General features: G+C 40.2%; 1 protein-coding gene across 1 annotated transcript; it reads left to right on the top strand.

Moving 5' to 3' along the window:
* Window positions 1–4,033: 4,033 nt before the first annotated feature.
* Window positions 4,034–10,288, top strand: LOC121809133. The gene is made up of 3 exons (XM_042209694.1): window positions 4,034–5,147; window positions 9,757–9,818; window positions 10,042–10,288. Exons 1-3 carry the CDS (start codon window positions 4,161–4,163, stop codon window positions 10,286–10,288), a joined length of 1,296 nt encoding a protein of 431 aa, XP_042065628.1. The 5' UTR covers window positions 4,034–4,160.
* Window positions 10,289–24,000: the final 13,712 nt, after the last annotated feature.

Below are 24,000 nucleotides of genomic sequence, written 5' to 3'. Positions count from 1 at the left end.
TTGGTTGTTTCTCTTTTATAGAGATATCCATGAATGTTTTATGTTCCACTTTCGATGTGGGACAAACTCGTTCTTGATTGTTTCTCTTTTATATAGACATCCTTGAATGTTTTATGTTCCACTTTCGATGTGGGACAAACTTATTAATGAGGATGTTGTAATGTTATTTTAATTTTAATGAAGTGTGTTTTTTTAATTAATGTACTTTTTAAATTTTTAATATTATTATTGAATTTTCTCGTATCTGTGTCGTAAATTTAATTCCGTATTTTGTGTGATTGTTAATTATTTGTTTTATATAATTTTGAGTGATGTGGCTAGGCTATGGCTAGGCTATGGCTGGGCTATTTGCTTGTTTTGATGATGTGGCAGGGGGATTTTTAGTGTTGATGATGTGGCAGGAGGAGTTTGTGGCTAGGCTATGGCTGGACTATTGTTGGGCTATTCCTATTGTGGATGGCCTTAACATGTAAAATAAAATTGTATAAAAATGTGTGCCGTCCAAGAAATAGGAGTACCATATTTTAGTCTAGTCCATTTCTAAGTGGATTTCTAGTCGACAAGTGTACTGCACACATGTATAGTTCCCTCAAACACCTCGTGCCAGCCGTGCTCAGCCACTGCAAATGCAAATCAATTTCATAATATGGCACGTTCCAATAATAGTACAAAATTTAAGAAATGTTGTTCAGTTTTATCAAGTGAAGAGTAAAAATAACATATTTATATTAATATAAAAGAGAATTCTAAGAAATGAAATATGATATATTTTTATGAAATAAACTATAAAATATATATATATATATATATATATATATATATAGGGTTGTGATCAATTGAGATTTTTTAGCCTAATTCAGAATTGAGATGCATTATTAGCCACTCATTTTTATTAAATGAGTGGTCCAGAATTTACCACATGGAAAATATTTTTACATTAATTAATTGTGAAAGGGCAGAATGGTAATTTCATCATACATTTTATTTAATAAATATTTTTTTATTTTTTTAAAAAAAAATAAATTTTTTTTTCGATTTTTTATTTTTTTTATTATTTTTATTTTTTTGTCAACTACATATACAATTCATGTCAACTACACACATATAATGTCAACTACATATACAATTCATGTCAACTGCACATATATAATGTCAACTACATATACGATTCATATCACCTATACACATATAATGTCAACTATAACCTGTTGACATTTGATGTGCAGGCTATTGACATTTGATGTGCAGGGCTATTGACATTTGATGTGCAGGCTACACATCGTAGTTGACATCGCGTGAAAATTAAAAAAATTTAAAAAAAATAAAAAAATAAATTTAAAAAAATAAAAAAATAATTTTTTTTTTAGTTGTTGACATTTTAATACGAGTTGTTGACATTTGATATTCTGGCTATTGAAATGAAATGACGATAATACCCTTAGTTGATATAATCTACTTGTAGTTGACATTTCAAAATGAGTGGCTGAAAATGCATCTCAATTCTCAATTAAGCTAAAAAATCTCAACCTAACAAGACCATATATATATATATATATATATATATATATATATATATATATATATAAAGTCGTGATCATATCATAACCCCTAAATATCGTAATAACCCTATAACCAAATCTGGACCACACATATTTCTAATCATGCGGTTGAGATTCAAACTTAGATTTACTTCATAAAAAAAAGCGCGGGGGTAAAACTGTCATTTCCCTCATTTAATTTCTGAATTTCGCCAAATATCACGTAAAATAATAAAATGATAAAATGATAGGTTTATTGCATAGAATGATAGTTTTGAGATTCAAACTTAGATTTACTTCATAAAAAAAAGCGCGGGAGTAAAACTGTCATTTCCCTCATTTAATTTCTGAATTTCTCCAAATATCACGTAAAATGATAAAATGATAAAATGATATGTTTAATGCATAGAATGATAGTTTTGCAGGATAGAATCATACTCTGAGTTGATAAAATGATACTTTTGACTGACTGATAAAATGATAGGTTTATTGCATAGAATGATAGTTTTGCCGGATACAATGATACTCTGAGTTGATAAAATGATATTTTTGACTGACTGATAAAATGATAAAATGATAGGTTTATTGCATAGAATGATAGTTTTGCCGGATAGAATGATACTCTGAGTTGATAAAATGATACTTTTGACTGACTAATAAAATGATAAAATGATATATGTTAGGTTTATTGCATAGAATGATAGTTTTTCCGGATAGAATGATACTCTGAGTTGATAAAATGATACTTTTAGCTTATAAATGTTAGGTTTACTGCATAAAATGATAGTTTTTCCGGATAGAATGATACTTTCATCCGATAGAATGATAGTTTTGCCGGGTAGAATGATACTTTCAGCCGATAGAATGATAGGTATTTTTGGTGTATAAAATGATAATTTTGTTTAATAAAATGATACTTTTACCTGATAAAATGATAATCTAAGCGGATAAAATGATAGTTAGCTTATAAAAATGATAGTTTAGCTGAAGAAATTGCATATAAGCTGATAAAATGATACTTTAACGTGACAAAATGACATAAAACTGATAAAATGATAGTTTTGCCGGATAGAATGATACTTTCAGCCGATAGAATGATAGTTTTGCCGGGTAGAATGATACTTTCAGCCGATAGAATGATAGGTATTTTTGGTGTATAAAATGACATTTTTGTTTAATAAAATGATACTTTTACCTGATAAAATGATAATCTAAGCGGAAAAAATGACATTAACCTTTTAAAAATGATAGTTTAGCTGAAGAAATTGCATATAAGTTGATAAAATGATACTTTAGCCGGATAGAATGATACTTTCAGCCGATAGAATGATAGTTTTGCCGGGTAGAATGATACTTTCAGCCGATAGAATGATAGGTATTTTTTGTGTATAAAATGACATTTTTGTTTAATAAAATGATACTTTTACCTGATCAAATGATAATCTAAGCGGATAAAATGACAGTAACCTTATAAAAATGATAATCTGAGTTGATAAAATGATACGTTTACTACTTTGTGATAAAATGGTAGGTTTATTTCATAGAATGATAGTTTTGCCGGATAGAATGATACTCTGAGTTGATAAAATGATAATTTTGACTGACTGATAAAATGATAAAATGATATATGTTAGGTTTATTGCATAGAATGATAGTTTTGCTGGATATAATGATATTCTGAGTTGATAAAATGATACTTTTGACTGACTGATAAAATGATAAAATGAGCGAAATTCAGAAATTAAATGAGCGAAATTTGGATACGTAAATTTTATCATGAGCGAAATGACATATTACCCCCGATGTTTTTTTTATGAAGTAAATCTAAGTTTGAATCTAGACCACGTGATTTTAAAAATGTGTGGTCCAGATTTAGTTATAGGGTTATTACGGAAATTGGGGTTATCATTATAATGCACCCCTATATATATATATATATATATATATATATATATATATATATATATATATATAATATATTCATATAAACTACCATAAAATATTAAAAGAGAATAAGTATACAAAATAGAGAACATAATGATAATCCATAAGTATAGAAAGAGAATAAGTATACAAAATAGAGAACATAATGATAATCCATAAGTATAGAAAATAGGGACATATTCAATATCTACAAAACAGAATACAAATTAAAATTTGCTGGGACTGAGAGGAGTGAACCTCGGGTCTCGGCTTAGAGAAAACACATCCCAAACCGCTGCACCACTACCGATCTTTGCGATAAGATATCTCAATATTACATTATGTACACAAATATTTGGGGTACAGTCGTACCCCCTTGTCCTAAGCTGGATCCGCCATTCTTGATTCTTGATATTTTATAGCTTGATTAATACCAAATTAATTAATTAATTAGTTTTGTTTGCATATCTATGTCACAGGTTGTGAATTCAAGATCTCTTTTTTTTGCTTGTTTTCATATCCTCCATGGGATCGAAAAGCCCCAAATTTCACGGGCTTTATGTTGTCTGATTTTGACTGTTTCTCTTCCTCCTATTGTTGGCCCCAATTCCTGTCTTTGTGCTCAGCCTTTTACCTTATTTTTGCAATCTGCTTTGTTAACTCTTCTCACCTTTGTTCCTTGTGGGACTAGCAAAAATTATGTTACTCAAACCTGCAGATTGCTCACACCATGCTGCCTTCCGCTCTTTGTTCACCTCATCCTCCTTTCGTTTTCGAACCTCTGATATCGATGGCCATTCACCCCTCGTTTTCGCCTCTAAAACCCTCTTGAAATCGAGGTCTTTCAGCAAGATTTCGAGGGGTGACAGCATTAGGCGCTCCTGCAGCTTGAATCTTGATGATAAGCCCTCGTTTCACGTTGTTGCATCGGCCAAGATGTCGAATAGCCCTAGCGATGATGAAGGGTGTAGGCGGAAGAACTGGCACTGTGCCATTTTAAACAATAGCGTTAACAACACCAGTAGGCAAGGTGGGAGGGATCAAGACTCGTTCTTGGAGCCACGTTTTGACTTCTTGGAGCCAATGATGCTAGGGATCAGACCGGAGTTCCCAGAGTGGCCGGATAAGGAAACGGCTGCTTGGGCGATGGTTGAACAGACGGCAAATAGTTTGGACATTCCCCTCTCACTTAGGATGATCAAGAAGAAGCTGCAGCAGGAGGAGGGCTTTGCTAGTGGCTCCAAGGAGGCAGAGGCGGGTGGCTCTTGCTCAGTGAAAGCGGCCTTTGCCTCGATGGTGTTCATCATTGTTGAGCTGCAAAGCTGTGCCTTGCACATGAGGGAAGCTATGTGCGATGAGGATTTAGATGTGATCACGTCTAAGGTGCAGAAGGAGTTGCATTTCTCATTTGTGTGGCTGTTCCAGCAGGTGTTCTCGAGGTCACCGGCTTTGATGCTGCACGTGATGGTGCTCTTGGCTAATTTCAGTGTACATTCGACTTCCCACAACACCACGATAGGGGGGGAGGCCTCGTTGCTGGTGGAGTCTCTCCAGCATAGGCAAGGGCAGCAGTATCAAGTGATTAGCTCGTCGTTGTCTATGGATAGACATCACCAAACCGAACCGGCCCGGCTGAACCGGCCCGGAACCGTCACCGGCGGTTCCGAACCGGAACCGGAACCGTCGGCGGCGGTTCCGAACCGTGACCGGAACCGGCGGTTCCGACGGGCCGGTTCAGGTTCATGAAATTTGCGTGAACCGCCGGTTTTCACCGGAACCGGCGGTTCCGAACCGGTGGTTCGCCGGTTCCGACACCTTTTCAGGCTACCACCGGCCTAGACGTAGCCTTTTCAGAAACCGGGTCAGAAACCGCCGGTTTTTGTCAGAAAACCGTTGACGAAACCGGCGGTTTCTGACCAAAAACCGGCGGTTCAACGAGTAAACCGGCGGTTCCGCCGGATTTCAAAAATTTGAAATTTTTTCTTTTTTTTTTCTTTTTTTAATCACATTTTTCCCCTATAAATACCCCCTCATCTTCATTTTCTACTTACCCCATTCTTGTGTTGATAAGAATTTCTCTCTCAATCTCAATTTCTCTATTCTCCATCCTCTTTCTCTCAAGTTGTTTACGTTATTTGCGCTCATAATTTACTCACGTTGTTCTTGTTTACGTTAATATCACATAAACACTACTCTCTATTCTCTACTTCCAATTTCCATAATATCATGTCTTCATCTCGTCGTGGTGGTGATCGGGGCAAGGGAATTGCCCAAGATCAAAGTGACTCTCGTCGTCGTCGTGCCCCTTCTAGAGCACAAGTTGCGGAGGAGGTGGGAAGGCGAGCCGCTCTTCGATTACAAGTAAGTTCTAAACTTCTAAATTAAATGTTTTACTATGTTAATATGTTATAATAAGTTTTAATATGTTAGTAGTTTTTTAATATGTTTTATTATGTTATATGATATAAGTTTTAATATGTTAGTAAGTTTTAATATGTTTTAATATGTTATATGATAAGTCTTTAATTTGAGAGCACCATTTGGTATACTTGCTCGGAAAAAGATTATGTGCGGACTACCGCCTTTTCTTATATCCTTGTGCAAGATGGCCTATTGTGGAATGCCTCAGCGTGGTCCTTCCTTTGATTTATATGTTATAAGTTTTAATATGTTTTAGTAAGTTTTAATATGTTAATATGTTTTAATATGTTTTAATATGTTTTAGTAAGTTTTATATGTTTTAATATGTTTTAGTAAGTTTTAATATGTTTTAATATGTTATATGATAAGTCTTTAATTTGAGAGCACCATTTGGTATACTTGCTCGGAAAAAGATTATGTGCGGACTACCGCCTTTTCTTATATCCTTGTGCAAGATGGCCTATTGTGGAATGCCTCAGCGTGGTCCTTCCTTTGATTTATATGTTATAAGTTTTAATATGTTTTAGTAAGTTTTAATATGTTAATATGTTTTAATATGTTTTAATATGTTTTAGTAAGTTTTAATATGTTTTAGTAAGTTTTATATGTTTTAATATGTTTTAGTAAGTTTTAATATGTTTTAATATGTTATATGATATGTTTTAATGTGTATAATTCTCGTAGGAGGAAGAAGATCGAAACTTGTTACTTGCCACCCTCGGCGACGAAGAGCCACATTCGGATTCGCGTTTCGAATACGATGTGAATCTATCATCGGACGAAGGCGACGATGGATCGCATCAATTCCCACCTTCTAGCGCCGGCCAAGTTGGCGAAAATGACGAGGAGGCCGAAGCTCCTCCTCCTTCCGGGAGACAAAAGAAGAAGATGCCTCCAAAGTTGAAATCCGACATCTTCACCAAACATTACAAGAAGGTCCCGGTGGTAATTTCTAATCCTGATGATTCGACCACTACCGTGGAGACAGGCGAGTTCAAAGCTTATTGCAACTATTGCGATAAAGTCTATCCATTTGTAATCGGTGGGGGATATGGTACTCTCACACGCCATTTGAAGGCAAAACACCCCGTGGAATTTGGGCATTCTAGATCCCAAACCCAAATCAACTTCCCCGCCGGCTCATCGTCTCAAACAGGTACGCCACTATTTAAATACGATCCCAAAAATACTACCGATACCATGGTAAGATGGGCGGCAATGAAACATTTGCCGTTCAATTTTTTTAATGACAGAAAATATGAAATGACTATGCAACAAGCTTTTAATGTTGCTGCAAAAAGAATTCCCCCCTCTACTGCTCAAAGATCTAACAACCGGCAGTATTTTGAAAAAAAAATGGAAATTGCAAAGAGTCTATCCACCTTGGGGCACAAAGTTAATATTTGCTCCGATGTGTGGACGGATTCTTTCCAACGAAATTCTTACATGGGTATTTCTTGTCATTTTATAGACAATAGTTGGTCTTTAAATAAACGTTTGATTGGTTTTAGACAATTTCCTTCCCCACACACCGCACAAGCAATTGCTTCTTTAATTATTCAAGTTTTGAATGAGTATGAGTTATGCAACAAGATATTTTCGGTTGGTTTTGATAACGCAACCGCCAACACCGCAAGTATATCCGATTTAATTGCGGCTTGCTCCCCGGTGATAAGTGGTAAGTATTTTCATCAACGATGTATTTGTCATATTTTAAACTTATGTGTACAAGATGCTTTGTCTTTATGGCAAAGACATATTCAACCTATTACTACAGCTGTATCCTTGATCCACTGGAAGCCTCAAATTGGCAAGGCGTGGAAGAAGTATTGCCACTCGAAGAAAATAAGGTACACAAAGTTTACTTTAGACGTTTCTACTAGATGGAACTCTACATATGACATGTTGCAATCTACAATGGAACATATAGACTATTTAGTTGATTTTTATAGAACTTACCCTGTTGATGATTTATATCTAACATCTTCTTGTTGGGAACAAAGCCTGAGTTTATTTAAATTATTCAAAAATTTTCGAAGTGCAACTATGGAGTTATCGGGTGTGTATTATTGCACATCCGTTCGTGTTTTAGAACATCGCATGATCATATCACTTGGTTTTAAAACTGCAATGAAAAATTCCGCAAACAATCTTGAGCTTATGTGTGTTTTATATTACATGGTTGAAAAATGGCTCAAGTATTTCAATGAGATCCCAACAGTTTTTTTGCTTGCCAAAGTTTTGGATCCAAAGTGGAAACTAGTTGGTACTTTCAAAATTTTAGAATTTTATTACAACAGTTTAGCTTCTATTGATCTTGAACCACTCCGAGCTTTGCAAACTGACGACGACGACAACTACATAAACCTTGCCCAAACATTCCAAATAAACCTCCCCCACCTCCCAAGCCTCCAAAGAAATTTTGAGTTCGACTTGCGGTCTCTCTTTCACGATTACGAAGTCAAGTACAACACTACCCACCAAGTTCGACCTAGACCCCCCCGTCAAACACAGAACTTTGGCTTCTTCCAAGTTGATGACCCCGACACCCAATCCCAATTGGCGGACCTATACGCCTTCAGCAGCGGAGGAAGGACGGCACATTCGGTAAGTGAGTTAGATTTATATTTAGACTCACACTTTTCATTCAATGAGGAAGAAGGAGGTCCCGTTCCCCAACAAATCGACGTCCTAGATTGGTGGTCTTCACACGAGAAAGATTTTCCCATCCTTGCATCAATGGCCAAGGAGATCTTTTCGGTTCCGGCTTCCACTGTCGCCGTCGAGTCCGCCTTTAGTGTTGGAGGCAACGTCTTGGACGACCGAAGAAGTAGGCTCACCGGACAAAACATGGAAGCCACCATGTTACTTGATGATTGGTGCTCCGCCGAAATTAGAGACCAAGAACCGGATTGGGACAAACTAGTAGTACAACCCGACCAAGACTACTTCCCCGACGAAGAAGAGTAGGCGCCAATACTTCCGATCAAGCCAAATAGGTAAGCAAGGTAAGAGAACTACGTGGACTTTGATTCCAAAATGCAATTGAGCATTGAGGATACGTAGGCATCTCAACTTATATTTCAACTTAAATTTTAAATTTAAGTTTAAATTTAAGTTGAGCTTAAGTCCTTTTCCTTTATTTCTTTTTTCTCCCCTTTATTTCGAATATGTAGTTTTGTAAATTGTAATGAAGACTTTAAGTCTTTTGTAATTTATAATTTTGAAGTTGTAATTTCTAATTTTTATGTTGTAATTTGTAAATTTTAACTTGTAATTTGTAATTTTAAAGTTGTAATTTGTAATTTTGAAGTTGTAATTTGTATCAATAAAATTACATTTGTACATCGCTTCATTCTAATGTTATTTACGCAAGTTTTTTTACATTTTAAACTTGAATTACAATTTACAAAATGCAAAAAAAAAAAAAAAATCAAAACGAACCGCCGAACCGGCCGAACCGGCCCGGAACCGGCCAATCACCGGCGGTTCCACGGTTCACTTGAACCGGCGGTTCCACGGTTCACGAACCGGAACCGCCACACCTTGGCCGGGCCGGTTCAGGTTCATCAATTTATTGAACCGGAACCGGCGGTTCCGAACCGTGAACCGCCGGTTCCGGAACCGTGGTGACGTCTATCTATGGAGGAGGAGAAGACTGAGGGTGGTTTGGGGAGTCCGAGCATTTATCTGACTGATGAGTCTGGGAGCATGGCAGAGATGTTGTTGTGGGACTGGATGGTTGATGAGGCTAAGAAGACGAGGGAAGGCGTGGACGTGGATCATGACACCATGAAACATTTTGTTTCACCCGTGGCTGTGGAGATCGAGAACGATAGCCATGACGATTTTCTCAGGGCGGACCTCTTGAAATAATGCACTCTTGCTATGCAACTATGCGCGATTTCTGCATCTCATGGCACGCGACTATCAGAGGTGATCTTTTGCTTCAGTTTCATTTCTCATGATACCACACCAAATTGACTGTCTCAATCTGTTTTCTATAGCTGTCTCAGTTATTACAAGCCTTGTTTGATCATGTACTCATCCTTTAGATACTAGGTTTCCAATCTAATCTCTCATCTAAAGTGATCGCCTCATAAACCTAATCTCTACGGCTTTATTTTGTTGTTGCTAGTTCTCACGTCGTGTTGAACAGGTCCGAGGAATGCTTCAGGCGGGCAGTACAAGTAACGCCACCGGATGGAGAATCCTTCAGTGAATACGCCAACTTCCTATGGACAGTGAGGAAGGATTATTTGGCGGCCGAGGAGACCTACCTACAGGCTATGGCGCTCGAGCCCCACAACTCCTACTTTGCCTCTAGATACGCCAACTTTTTGTGGAGCACTGGTGGCGAAGACACCTGTTTCCCTCTCAACAATTCCTCCAACTCGAACGTGTAGGGAGCGCCGTCAAGCAGCATCATCATCATCGTATAGTTATACAAGAAGGTGGCGTTCGGTTGGCATGACTAATATCATGATACTATCCATCTAGTATTAAGTTGTGGGATTATTTTAGTTGGAGGGGGAGGCTATGACTAATTATCATGAGACTATCCATCTAGGATTAAGTTGAATGGTTCAATCTTATGAACCAAACATGATACATATTTAATCATGAGATTTAATCTTGCCAACCGAACACCCCAGAAGAATACAATTTGTTTGCCCCTTGCTTTTCCGGAACTCTGGAAGCTCGAACGATAGGGCCAGAAACCCCAGGGCATGAGAATATCTTTGTATGTTTTCGGGGCGACACTGAATATCGATAAAGGTTAGTTTTTTGATGGAGTTGATCAGGAAGAAGGTGAAGGAGGATTTTTACAGCAGGTTCAAATGCAACTCTTGAATTTTACAATTTGTACAGAAAAAGGTTAGTTTTTTGTTACTAAATGAGTGGCATTATTTGCTTGTATACTATACTTACTACTAAAATGGGGAGAAACTACATTTGTATATTATTACCATAAATTTCTGCAGAGGTGCCCCTCCTGTTTATGTATGCTAATTATTGTTTGATCCTTAAATTTGAGAATTTGATGATATTGAAAAAAAACAGTAAAGAAGGGGACTATTGTTCTCATGGATGGGTGCTTTTCTTCCCTCTAGAAGTATGTAGATAGCTACTAATGTATACTCTTTAGTTTCGAATTTTATTTTGCTTTATGGTGTTTTATGGATAAACAATTATTTAATACCACGTTTTAATATTTATATATAATTCCATTTCAAAAAGTTATCTTATATATTTATTGGACAATTCAATGGGATAAAATCAGTCATGACTAGTAGTCATAAATAAATCTGGGTCAGGCTGTGACATTTCAAGAGATAGTCACGATAACTTATAAGTAAATCTGGTAGTGAATGGTTCCTACATGAGTATAGTCCAGAAAAAGGATAGAATTTTAAGCCATCTATAACGTTGTCTCTTATCCGTCCCTTAACCGTTTCTTAAATTATTATTCTTGGGCTCCACTGTACTTTTTACTCCATCTCTTAACTAAGGGACATAACCTGCAACCCTTCATCTTTTATCCGTCTCTTAACCATCTCTTAAATTACTATTCATTCATTTTCATTTTTTATTTTTATTTCCAACAAATTCAATTAATAAAAACACATTTCATTAAATAAAATAAATTTACAACATAAAATTCTTTAAAAAAAATAAAAAAGCATAATTAAAAATCCTAAAAAATGAAAAATCCATAATTTAATCTCTTCCGCTCGCTCTCACTAAATTCAAAATCTTTAAAGCTCAAAGAAGCAGAAGAACAGCGATGATGTGCGTCTGCCGGTTGCCAAATTTTGCCAAAATGTGCTCAATTAGATCATCTTGGAGTTGGGCGTGGGCAATAGAGTCACGTGTCCTTGCTCGAATAGACAACCGTTCTTGTATAGACGGATACACTCCACTGCGAGCCGGACTACTTGCGGTAGAGCTTCCGGGGGCTTCAGGGTCGAACCAGTTTCCCGCCTCAGGTCCTTCGTCCTGGACAATCTGTTGTGCAAGATTATGCACGTATACATGATGTCGACCATACTCTCCATAAACCACGTACGAGCCGGGGCTTTGATAATGTTGAAGCGCGCTTGGAGAACCCCGAATGCCCTCTGCACATCCTTGCGAGCAGCCTCCTGCTTCTGCGCAAAAAAAGCTTGTTTTGCGTTCACAGGCCTGCTGCACGTCTTCACGAAGGTTGACCACTTCGGGTAGATTCCGTCGGCAAGATAGTACCCCATTTTATACCGCCGGTTGTTAGCGATGAAGTTGATGGTCGGCGCTTTACCATCTAAAACTTCGGCGAAGAGGTCGGATTGGTGGAGCATGTTTACGTCGTTGTTCGATCCGGGGACCCCGAAGTACGCATGCTAGATCCATAGCCGGTAGTCGGCAACGGCCTCGAGTATAACGGTGGGGTGGGTGCCTTTGTGGCCGCTCGTGTACGACCCCCTCCACGCCACATGGAAATTCTTCCATTGCCAGTGCATGCAATCGACCCTTTCGAGCATCCCGGGGAATCCGTGCACTTCTTCGTGAAGGTGGAACAGAAACTGGCAATCTGTCGTGCTTGGCTTCCGGAGAAATTCGTCGGTGAAGGCTGCCCGGACGCCTTTGCAGAATTGGATCAAGCACATTCTCCCAGTGCTTTCTCCAATGTGGAGCTATTCGTCGAACACATCCGCCGTTTGTCGAGTCGCAAGCTGACAGATTGCTGCAGTACATTTCTGCAGCATCGTGTGGCTGGGACGGCCGACGGCGTCGAACCTTTCTTGGAAGAACTCTTCCCGGGCTGCCAATGTATTTGCAATGTGGAGAAATAGCGGTCTCCGCATGCGGAAACGGCGATGGAAGTAGGTTATCGCAAAAGTAGTCGCGTATTAACCTTGCGGCAGCTTCCTCCCGGTTACGATGGATGTAAGTCCGGGAGCGTCTTTGGGTGGCGCGGCTTCCTCCGCCTCCCGCCGTCGATCTTCTTCAAGTGATTCTTCCATTATTCGACGTATTTGCTCATATGGATCCATTAGATCGATTAACTTTGGGGGAAGAATAAAAGAGTTGATTTGAGATGAAAATTGGAGTGGAAAGAGAGATGATTTGAGAAGAATAAATGTGTGTTTGTGTGTACAATGAGGATGAAATAGGAGTATTTATAGAGTAAAAAAAATATAAACAAATAAAAATTGGGAAAACGGTCGAAAAACGGTAATATTACCGTTTTTGAATTTTAATTTTGTTATATTAAATAAATCATTTTTTTTTTAAATGATTTATTGCGTCAGCGTGACGAAACCCACTTGCGGGCCGGCGAGTGGGCGACACGCATCGCGCCGGAGGGCGCCACGTCGCGCGCGCGTGGCGAGACAGCTCGCGGGCTGTCTCGGTAGGCTGGGGACGAGCAGCGTCCCGCGCCCGTCTCGTCACGGAGGGACGGGATTCGAGCCACCCACGTAACGCGTTGCAGGTGGCCTAAAATTAAAGGATAAGTTGATAGCTATGTCGAGGGCACAAACTTTTTCAAGATAATTGAATGAAGATCTTTGATAAAAATGATAACACCTTAAGTTGTTGGTAACTAATCCAATAGTAATACATGAGTAACTAAATTGGTAACTGATCCAAAGTGATAAATATAATTGACAGAAAAACTATTTCATTTGTTAATACTTCATCCGTCCACTAAAAATAGAGGCACTTTGTGAATGGTACAGGTTTTAATGTAGAATTAGTAAAGTAAGAGAGAAAGGAAAAAATTAAGAGAGAAATAGTGTCAGTGGAATGTGGGATCCATATTATTAGTAGGAGAGAAGGGAAAAAAGTAAGAGAAAAGTAGTGTTAGTGGAATGTGGGGTCCATATTATTAGTAAGAGAGAATGAAAAAAAAGTAAGAGATAAGTTGTTGAAAACTTTCTTATTTTTAAGGTGCCCTATTTTTCGTGGACAACCAAAAATGATAAATGTGCCTTATTTTTCGTGGACGAATGAAGTGTGATTTAGACCGCCAGAACCAAAAGCGTATATCCACTTGCATACGGTTGATTTTGGTTATGGTTAGGTGTGTAATTAGTTTGATTATTCATCAAGAAATTATTCCTTTCATAAATGGACAAACAAATATGATCGCAGACACATCAATATCTTGGCTCCTTTTTAGGATTGGTAAATGAATTTAAATTTTAAACGCTGGTGTTATGGAAGACTTGAACATGAGACTTTTGACATCAGTCATTTACTTCTCTACCGTTTGACCAGCTCACACACACTAAACTGTTATTGACTTTACTTATATGCCTTGTGGCCGATAGTCAGTAACTTGAATCTAAGTTTTAAAAATTACTCCTCCTTGCTTATTTAATTATCATATAGCATGCTTCTTAGCAATGGTGAATCCATAAATTTATAGGCATGGGTCGAATTGAATAAGACAATAAATATAATACTTAAATAATTATTTTTTTAATAAAAATACATAAAATATAAATACCAATATCTTATGTTGTGCGAGATATTTGGCTTCTACGAGTATCCATGAATAGATAACGACTCAAAATTATTTCATTGGGAACAATTTCAAAAAATTCTCTCTCGCTACGTACCATCAAATTGTTGTTCAACCATTCATCTCCCATCTTATTTCATAGCCCTAACTCGACATATTTCATGGAAAAAACACTCTTTCGACAGAAGTTATCGCTACTGGTAAAACCATAAAAGTAAGACCAATTTGATCAATAGGTAGACCAATGAAAAAATCTTATCGTTCATCATTTCAACCATCTTCTTAGAAAGACTTCCCAAATCTTCAACACTTCATAAACATGCATCCCTTCTTGCATCACTCACAAAAGTTTGGAGATGTAGAGTTAACAAGTTGAGCTCCATGGATGAAAAGTATTATGGATAAAGAGTGGCAAGATGAACAAGTTTATCGACATTGAAAATAGATAAACGATTTCTTAGATCAAGACATGCCATACGTTCGAGCAAGTCTATGCTTGACTCAGAAAAACGCTTCCTCATTTCTTGAATAATTGAGTCAATAATCTAATTATAAATAAAAAAATTAATTTTGTTACGAGTATTGTAAAAGTTTAAATTAATAAGAATGTAAATCAACAAAATACATGGCAAAACATTTCAACGCGATAATAATGATACTTTTAACATTTTTTCCATCTTTCTTCATGCGAATACATCTTGGGACAATGATTCATGTTAATAACATCGATTTCATTTGCCCGACAAAATGCTCCAACTTCTTGCAAGAAATCATCCCATCCAGATTTTCGGAATGCTTGCAAGTTTTCTTTCACATTCCCAATCAGATTTATTGCATTCAAAATATTTTGATTTCTATATCACAGCTCACAAGATAATGCATCAATCATACCTAATAAATGTTTCATCAACATCATGATAAACACAAAATCATATTGTTCCATATTTTGAAGTAAACCTTTACATGTCCTTCTATTAAGATCATCTCTATCATCTAATAAAATTTCAAGTACTTTGATTACTGGGGGCCACATATATGCAAGACGAAGTATAGTTGTGTACTGAGATCCCCATCGAGTGTCACTCGATCTATGCAGAGAAGTTTCTTGATTTAGACCTTTAATTACCATCTTATTTCTCCCTTCTCAATTCTTTCAACCATTCTATCATATTCATTATATCAAATTTATTTGCCCTTTTGCAAGAAGATTCACTTATTGTAACAATCGGGCCAAAATAGCCGGAAAAATCAAAACATGTCTATATGCCTTACATACTACCACACATACTAATTGAAGCAGATAAACAAAAAGTGCACAGGTATAAGAGCATCCGCATCGGTGCTCTTAACTAAGAGCAGGAATCGTGTCGTCGGCGCGGCGAGACCCCTGCTCGCCGCTGTACTCTTGCCAACGACACGACACTGCTCTTAGCAAAGAGCACCGCCGTGCCGAAGAGCTGGTTGACGTGTCGCTGTGTGATTCGCCAACGGCAATGCCGTTGGCTATTTTTCATTTTTTTTAATTTTGAAAAATATAAAAAAAATTAGAATTAAATAAAAGAAATATTTCCCCACTTCCCAATAAAATATATCCATTTTTTCTCTACCTTTAATTTATTTTTCATTATTTTTATCCCAAAATTCACATTTTTCATCTATAAATACCCCTCATTTCAACACAAAAAATTACACCACATACCTCACTACACTTAACAATTCTCTCATGAATATACTTCTCTCCAAATTCTCACTCTTTCTCTCCTGCAAAAATGTCTGGCTCCGGCGATCACCCCTCCGACTCCCGCGGAAGGTACAACGAATGGTTGGGCGCATCGCCATTCCCTCCGCCGGATACGAATATCTCACCCCCTCCTCATACCCAAGGTTCGCAAATTCCGGGTGGCTACCGGCTTTACCCGGTGGACGAGCAAGATGCCCCCGAGGGGCAATACGGGTGAGCACCCGTAGAAGGCTCAATGTCACCATTGTCCCAAATTCCGGAGGGCAATTTCGGCAGGGGCTGCGCTAGTGGTGTCCGTGTCCGTACTCGTGGCAATACTGGTGACCCCAGCATCCGCACCCCGTACACTCCGGCTGAGATGGAGAAGATATTCGAGGCCTACCTCTTCATCTCCGAAGATGAAGAGGTAGGCACGAACCAAACCGGGGATAGGTTTTGGTACCGCATCGCTCGCCGGTACAATGTCGATAGACCGGCTGGAACGGTGGAGTATGGTGTGCAATGTCATCGGATGAGCCAACGAAGAAATCCAAAAGTTCTAGGCGTATTACCTCCAAGAATAAAAGTCGGCAGGGAGCGGCAAGAACGAGGTCGACATCATCACGGCGCCATGTCAACCTATCATTCAATGCATTACAAACCATTCAAGCATCTCAACACTTGGAAGGAGGTGCGTCATCATCTGAAGTATAAGGCAGGCATCTGATCCTCCTCCAGCAAACGGTCAAGGAAGATATCCCTATCCGACGCCGGCGAGGACGAGGTGGAAAGCCAGCTTGTCGGAGCTCACTAGGGTAGCCCCGACGCCGGCCCAAGCGGTTCCCAACGCCAGCTGCCATCGCGCCCCGACCCCAGCCGCACTGCCAGCTCCCGCTCCCGCTGTCACGACCGTACTTTGCTAATGATAGCAAAAGCAGGAAATCCGTGACTAATAAGCGGAATTAACGAAACGGGGAAAGAACTCAAGGGACTTGCCGAAAGGCCAATCAATTGATACCACAAATTAGAAGCCAAGTATTTGATTACAAGATCTCAAAATAGAATAATTCATCATATCAACTAAATCAGAGTTCGGAGGTGAGACTTTGAAATCCTCACTTGACAAAAGTACAGCGGAATAGGTCCTCACTAAACGACTTCGTGTATGAAGACACGAATCGTAGAGAAATCCACTTGCTTATTTAATAGCATCGACTCCGATCAATATTCCTTCCTCTTGACGTTCAACCTGCACATTTATAAATACATGAGTACTCAGTGGACACGTGCCGAAAATAAAACATACATATATAAGTTGTCATTCATCAACAGTATCACACGGGAGTTTTCTTAAAAGGCCCGCACATACTAAATTCTTTTGTGATCTTAAAAGTCCGACTGCAGTCTAAGTTATTGATATATTCCTCCATGTCTGAGAATCCAGTGTGCCGTGAAGGTGGCCGCCTTCACAAGCACACTCACCGGCCAACCTCTCTCTAGGATGGCTCATAGCGCTCGCGCACGAAACTCCGAATAGGATTTGCGGTCCTATTGGGAACCAAACTCGTTACCAAATTTTTTTGGCATCGCCAAACTTTCGGCATATAGCCCTCACAGACATGTCTCGAAAACAAATATTTTATGGCATGACAATAACTTTAAAATAATTCACATCTCCATTTTTGAGAAAAGATGATATTTCATATCCTTAGGCGGATTCACCCCGCACTCGCCGCTGCTCCGGTCGCCGCCTCCTCTGCGTCGCCGGCAGCGCACGGCACGCATCGCCACTGCCCCCATCGTCCTCTCTCCTTTAGTTCCCCCTTTCTCCGATTAAATTTCAAATCCTTAAATTAGGAGAACACAGTGGCCACTTCTTCTCTCTCTCCCTTGATGTCTCTGTTTTCCGGTGAAATCGACATCTCGTCTGGGCGCCGGAGCTTCATCGGCGCCCTCCGACGGCTCTTCCGGAGGCCGCGACACCGGAACCTCCTTGTTCTTTGCTTGACGGCGTCGACGACTGCCGCCGCTGCTTCGAGCTCGCTTCCGGGGCTCCGTCGTCAACCGATCTTCGCACAAGCTAAGTCTCCTTCCCCTACTCCCTTATGTTTGTTTTATTGCGAATCTAATTCTTAGCAGTGGTGTGACTATTCTCCGATTGAGACTCTATCTTTGTTCCATGGTTAAGGTCTCGATGTTCTTTTCAAGCAGTCTGTGTTGTTATGTGTTGTACGTTTTTGTTGAGCAATGATTGATATGCTTCATCCTATGTTGTGAAAATCATATTGCGAATCTAAGTTCTTGGCTAAATACTATGGTTGTTCTATATGATGCAAAGGTTGGTCTTGTGGAGGTTACCTCGGTTCGGTGAACTTGATTTGCCTTCTTCTGCCGCTGCCTCGCGCTGCCCGTTCCTCCCTCCGTCGCCTCTGTTATCCGAGAGCCTTGGGGCCGAGAGAAAGTGTGGATGGGAGGGGGGTGACGGTGGTATTTATAGGCAATTCCTTGGCCTCTCATGGCAGCAACTTGGGCATTGATGTTCCTATTCTTGGTTACAAGTTTAGCTCCCTTTTGAGCTTGATAAGTATGTTGATCATACCAAATTTGTGTAAGCTTTGGGGCTCCTACTTTCGGCTTCAAGCTCAGCCTCCTTTTGAGTTTTATGTTTATGGGAATCTTACCTATTTGATGCAAGCCTTGGGGCTGCCCCCCTCTTAGTTGCCTCCTAGTCTCGGTTTGAAGGGTGTGGAAATCTATTGTTGCCTTAAAAAGGCCCTTGGTGATGAGCTTATCCTTTGCTCATTCTTGTTCCTATTCTTTTTGCAAGTTTGGTGATGTGTCACAAAGATTGCATACTTACTATTTTGAATAAGTCCTCCACCTTGAGTCTTGTGAAGCCAAAATCTCATACCTATTTTGATGTTTCACTTGTAGGGCAAGTTGTCCAAGCTTGGTGTCTTATGGAGCATCAATCGAGAGGGAGGGTTGAGGGGAAGAGAGAAAGAAGACTTCTTCTTGAAGCTCTTGTTTTCTATATTACTTTAGTAATTTCCGAGATTTGTATTGTCCATTTCATACATGTAAGCATGTACTATTAGCATCTTCCTTAATCATGTAATTTGCATCTCCACATGGAATTTGTTAATGGGAACATATCTTTTACTTCTATGCTAGAGGACAATTCTTGTACTTGTTTCCTTCACAAAACTTGTTTTATTCCACGATGGAAATTACAACAGAAATCCTATGTTCTCACGCCCTCCACGCGAGGATTAATTAGTCTAATAAATTCGGATTATCCATAACAAAAGGAAAGAAATTCCGGTGCGTCACATTCCACCCTTCTTAAACGAAATTTCATCCCAAAATTTGTATGGCTCTACTCGAACAGCTCGGGATATCGCTCCCTCATCTTATCTTCCAACTCCCACGTGGCCTCTTCCTGCCCGTGGTGTTCCCAAAGTACTTTCACTGAAGAAATGGATTTATTCCTTAACTGTTGTACCTTCCTGTCCAGAATTTTCCTCTCACCGACCTCGTCCCAGTAGAGGAGTGATCTACACTTTTTCCCGTATAGTGCTTCGTACGGAGCCATATCAATTATTGTCTGGTAGATGTTATTATAAGCAAATTCTATCAGTGGCAGTACCTGTTCCCAATTGCTCCCTCTATCGAGCACTACTGCCCTTAGCATATCCTCAAGAGTTTGAATTGTCATTTCCGACTGTCCGTCGGTCTGTGGGTGAATTTCCGTGCTAAAATTCAATTGCGTCCCCAGATCTTTCTGTAAGCTCTTCCAAAATCTGGACGTGAATTTAGCATCTCTATCCGACGTGATAGGTATCGATATGAAGTGGGTGCTCTTAGTGAGACAATCGACTATCACCCAAATTGCAGTATTTCCTCTTTGAGACTTTGGCAGTCCCGTGACAAAATCCATGGATACGTGTTCCCATTCCCACTCGGGAATCTCCAACGGCTGCAACTTTCCATAAGGTCGTTGGTGCAGTGCCTTCACTTGCTGACAGGCAAGGCACCTCTCAACGTAGGATGCTATATCCCTCTTCATGCCGTCCCACCAGAACTTCTTCTTTAAGTCCTGATACATCTTCGTACTCCCTGGGTGTGCGGTGTATAGGGTATCGTGTGCTTCGCTCATTATCTTATTCCTGAGCTCCTCATGGTTGGGCACACACAATCTCACTTCAAACAGGAGTGCATTGTCTGCCTCTTCCTGGAAATTCTCTTGTTCGTCCGTTCTCAATTTTAGGCGTAGCTTCTCTAGAGTCTCGTCCCATCTCTGGGCCTCGATGACACTGCCTCTTTAATCAGAGACAACTACTAGAGTAGAAATTATGCTCTCCACCGTCTCGGGTGCTCGCACCATTTGCAAACTCATTCTGTCGAATTCTCTAAGCAGTTCCTCCTCCTTGTTGAACAGGACTGCTAATTGGTGTTGGCTCTTACGTCTCAAACGGGTGCCACAACGTTAGCCTTCCCCGAGTGATAGTTTATACCGGAGTCGTAATCTTTCACCAATTCGAGCCATCTTCTCAGTCGCATGTTCAGGTCTTTCTGCTCGAAGAAATATTTGAGGTTCTTGTGGTCCGTGAAAATTTCACACCTAACTCCATATAGGTGGCGTCTCCAAATTTTCAACGCGTGGACCATTGCCGCTAGTTCTCGCTCGTGTGTTGGATAGTTGAGCTTGTGTGGTCTGAGTTGTCGTGACGCATAAGCGATCACCTTCCCATTTTGCATCAACATACATCCAAGTCTGCTCTTGGAGGTATCCTTATAGACTACATAGTCCGTTCCGGGCTCGGGGACTGCTAAAACGGGTGCGCTGGTCAACTTCTTCTTTAACCGTTGGAAGCTTGCTTCGCGCTCGGGAGACCAGGAGACCTTAGTTCCCTCCTTGAGTTGCTGAGTCATTGGCCGTGCAATCTTCGAGAATCCTTCAACGAATCTTCTGTAGTAACCAGCTAGTCCTAAGAAACTTCGAATCTCGTTGGGCGTAGTTGGCATTTTCCAATTTCGTACTCCCTCCACCTTGGCGGGGTCTACTCGGATTCCTTCTGTCGTCACGATATGTCCAAGGAAGTTCACCTCGTTGAGCCAAAATTCACACTTGCTGAACTTGGCGTATAACTTCTCCGCCCACATCGTCTCTATTGCAGTCCTCAAATGCTTCTCGTGCTCCTTTATGTTCTTGGAGTATATCAGCACATTGTCGATGAAGACTAGTACGAGCTTATCGAGGTATGGGTGAAAAATGCGATTCATTAGATCCATGATAAGGCTAATTTCATGCATAGGTCTAGGGGATAAATTCATGAAATTACGGGGTCTAACACACGTCTTAAGCCAGGTGTGTAGAAGAATTTTGCCAGGTCCAGGAAAGAGATAGGACAATCACATGGTCCGAGGAAACTGGCGAAAAAGTGAGCATTGTGGAGGAAATTGCAAGACGGAGGAAATCTCGGAGCTGAAGGGTAGAATGGAGATTTCTACGAATGCTTCTAGAAGATTATGTCCGCGCCTATATAAGGAAGGAAGCATGCATTCTAGAGGGACCTTCTCGGTGGAGGCCTCATTACGGATTGTAGCTAGGAGCTCACTTTTCTCTTACACACTTGGGTTCTTTTTGGGAAATTCGGGGGTTCACGTCTGGGTTCACTTCCTGTTTACAGTAGTTTCATTTGGGTTTAACACCGTCCTGTCGAGGGCGAAGAAACAATTTCCAATTTATTTATCGTTATTTTGTGGATTTCACCGAGCTTCGCTGTTCGAAGCTAGGCACTCTGTTTACCCTTTATTCTGTGGGTTTATGCAAGCTATTTTCCATAATGTTGATGGTGTTTGTTTCTGCTTCAGTTCTTGTGTTTTTCTGGAGTTCGTACTAGTACTTGTTTTGGATGCTTTTCACATTTGCTCACTGAATCTGTGTAAAATTGTTTGAATTGGTTTTTGATCGGAGTAGATCTTTAGAATCGAAAGTTATGGGGATGATTCTGGTTGTTGTAGGACTCGGATCGCTTGGATCCGGAGTGGATTAAGCATCCGACGAGAGATCTGAACAGAGTTGGTTTAATTTGATGCCTAGCCTTCGTGTTTTTATTTCGCTCCGTCTAGTTTATGTAGATATGTGTTATTTCCGGTTTGTTGCAAGTTTCCGACGACCAAACTTTTATATTCTGTTCGAATCAGGTTATGTGCTCGGTTTCCTTCATCTTCGTGTCTGATTCAGCTAGAGAAATGCATGTCGTTGTTAGTTAAATTCCCAGTTCGTTATTTGCAGCTTTTCTGCTGTACCTGCTATTTCTGGAATGTTGGTCCCCACTGTTATTCATTTTCTGTCTAGCTAAATTAGGTAGTCGTTTACACGGTCTAGGAAGTGAATTTAATATCTAGCAGTCATGAGGACGTTTGATCTCAGCATGTTTATAGTTTTCTAGGTCTAGTGTTACATTTCTTGCCTAGGTCTAGTTGTAGTTATACCTCAACCCAGTTTGCGTGGCAGCAGCCGCCTTTGTCAAGAGTCTCTAAATGTTTTCTTACGTGTCCGTCTTCGTGGGATCGACCCCTGCTTCTCTATCTAATCCATAGTATTCGGGTTGAGGGATCTTTGAAGGGGAGTTTTGTGTATACAACGACAGAGCATTCTGTGTTCCATTGAGTTCCTATACCAAGTGATCTAGTGGGTTCATAGGACTTGGTATCTCGACCTAGCACAGCACATCACCCTCTCTCCCTTCAATTCATAAACACTGTTGGTGCATTGGTCAGTCCAAACGACACCACTGTAACTCGTAGTGACCATATCTGGTCCGGAATGTCTTCTTGGGCACATCTTCTGGTTTGATCTTCAACTGGTGATATCCCGATTTCAAATCCATCTTGGAAAATATGCTGGCTCCCTTGAGTTGGTCAAACAGGTCATCAACTCTGGGCAACGGGTATTGTTCTTGAGGGTTAGCTGGTTAAGCTCTCGGTAGTCCACACACATTCTCATGGTCCCGTCTTTCTTCTTGACGAACAGTACAGGTGCTCCCCACGGCGAGACGCTAGGTCTGATGAATCCCAGTTCCAGGAGTTCTTGCAGCTGTACCTTCAGTTCGTCCAGTTCCTTTGGGGCCATTCGATATGGTGCCTTTGATATCGGGGCAGATCCTGGTTCTAGATCTATAGTGAAATCTACTTGTCGGTCTGGCGGTAGACCAGGTAGTGTGTCAGGAAACACATCTGGAAAATCGCGAGCGATTTCGACTTACTCTAATTTCTTCTCCTCTTTCTCTTCTTTGTTCAGGTAAACAAGGTATGCCAGGCATCCTTTCTTCATCAGCTTACTGGCTTGCAGCATCGTTATCACCTATTTACGCGTTCCCATAGAAATTCCGTGAAAGCGAGTAGCTTCACCTTTGGGGTTTCTAAAAGAAATTTGTCTCTCTTTGTACAAGATCGTGGCATGGTTTCCAGCCAGCCAGTCCATTCCTGGTATTATGTCCACATCCCACATGATCATAATACTCAAGTTGTTTGCTAAAATCTTACATTCGCTCAGAGTGATTTCTAAGTTCGAGCAAGTATGAGAGATCTCTATACGTCCTCCTACCGGGGAAGATACTTCCATCCTATGTTCAGGTTCTTTCGTAGCGAGTCTTAAGGTAGTCACGCAAAGAGTGGAAATAAAAGAATGCGAAGCACCAGTATCAAACAGAAGCATAACGGGTGTGTTGAAGAGCTTACCCATGCCTGCCGAATTTCCCTGGTTCACCTCTGGCTGCTTCTGCCTCATTGCATAAGCTTGGGCCTGTGTTGGGAGTTTCGGCCTCTGCTGCTGACTTCTCGGTGGCTGCTGTGGATTTGCTCCAGGTTGGACATTCATT

Source organism: Salvia splendens, chromosome 1 (assembly GCF_004379255.2).
Source record: "Salvia splendens isolate huo1 chromosome 1, SspV2, whole genome shotgun sequence".
Taxonomy (NCBI): Eukaryota; Viridiplantae; Streptophyta; class Magnoliopsida; order Lamiales; family Lamiaceae; genus Salvia; species Salvia splendens.
This window is presented reverse-complemented; position numbering and strand designations above follow the sequence as displayed.

Bases quoted from the DNA above. Each gene is read 5' to 3' on its own strand.
- LOC121809133 (XM_042209694.1), top strand. From the start codon at position 4,161: ATGTTACTCAAACCTGCAGATTGCTCACACCATGCTGCCTTCCGCTCT. The intron at 5,148-9,756 runs GCGGCGGTTCCG...ACCTCTTGAAAT, and splicing joins AACCGGAACCGGAACCGTCG to AATGCACTCTTGCTATGCAA. The intron at 9,819-10,041 runs GTGATCTTTTGC...CGTGTTGAACAG, and splicing joins ATGGCACGCGACTATCAGAG to GTCCGAGGAATGCTTCAGGC.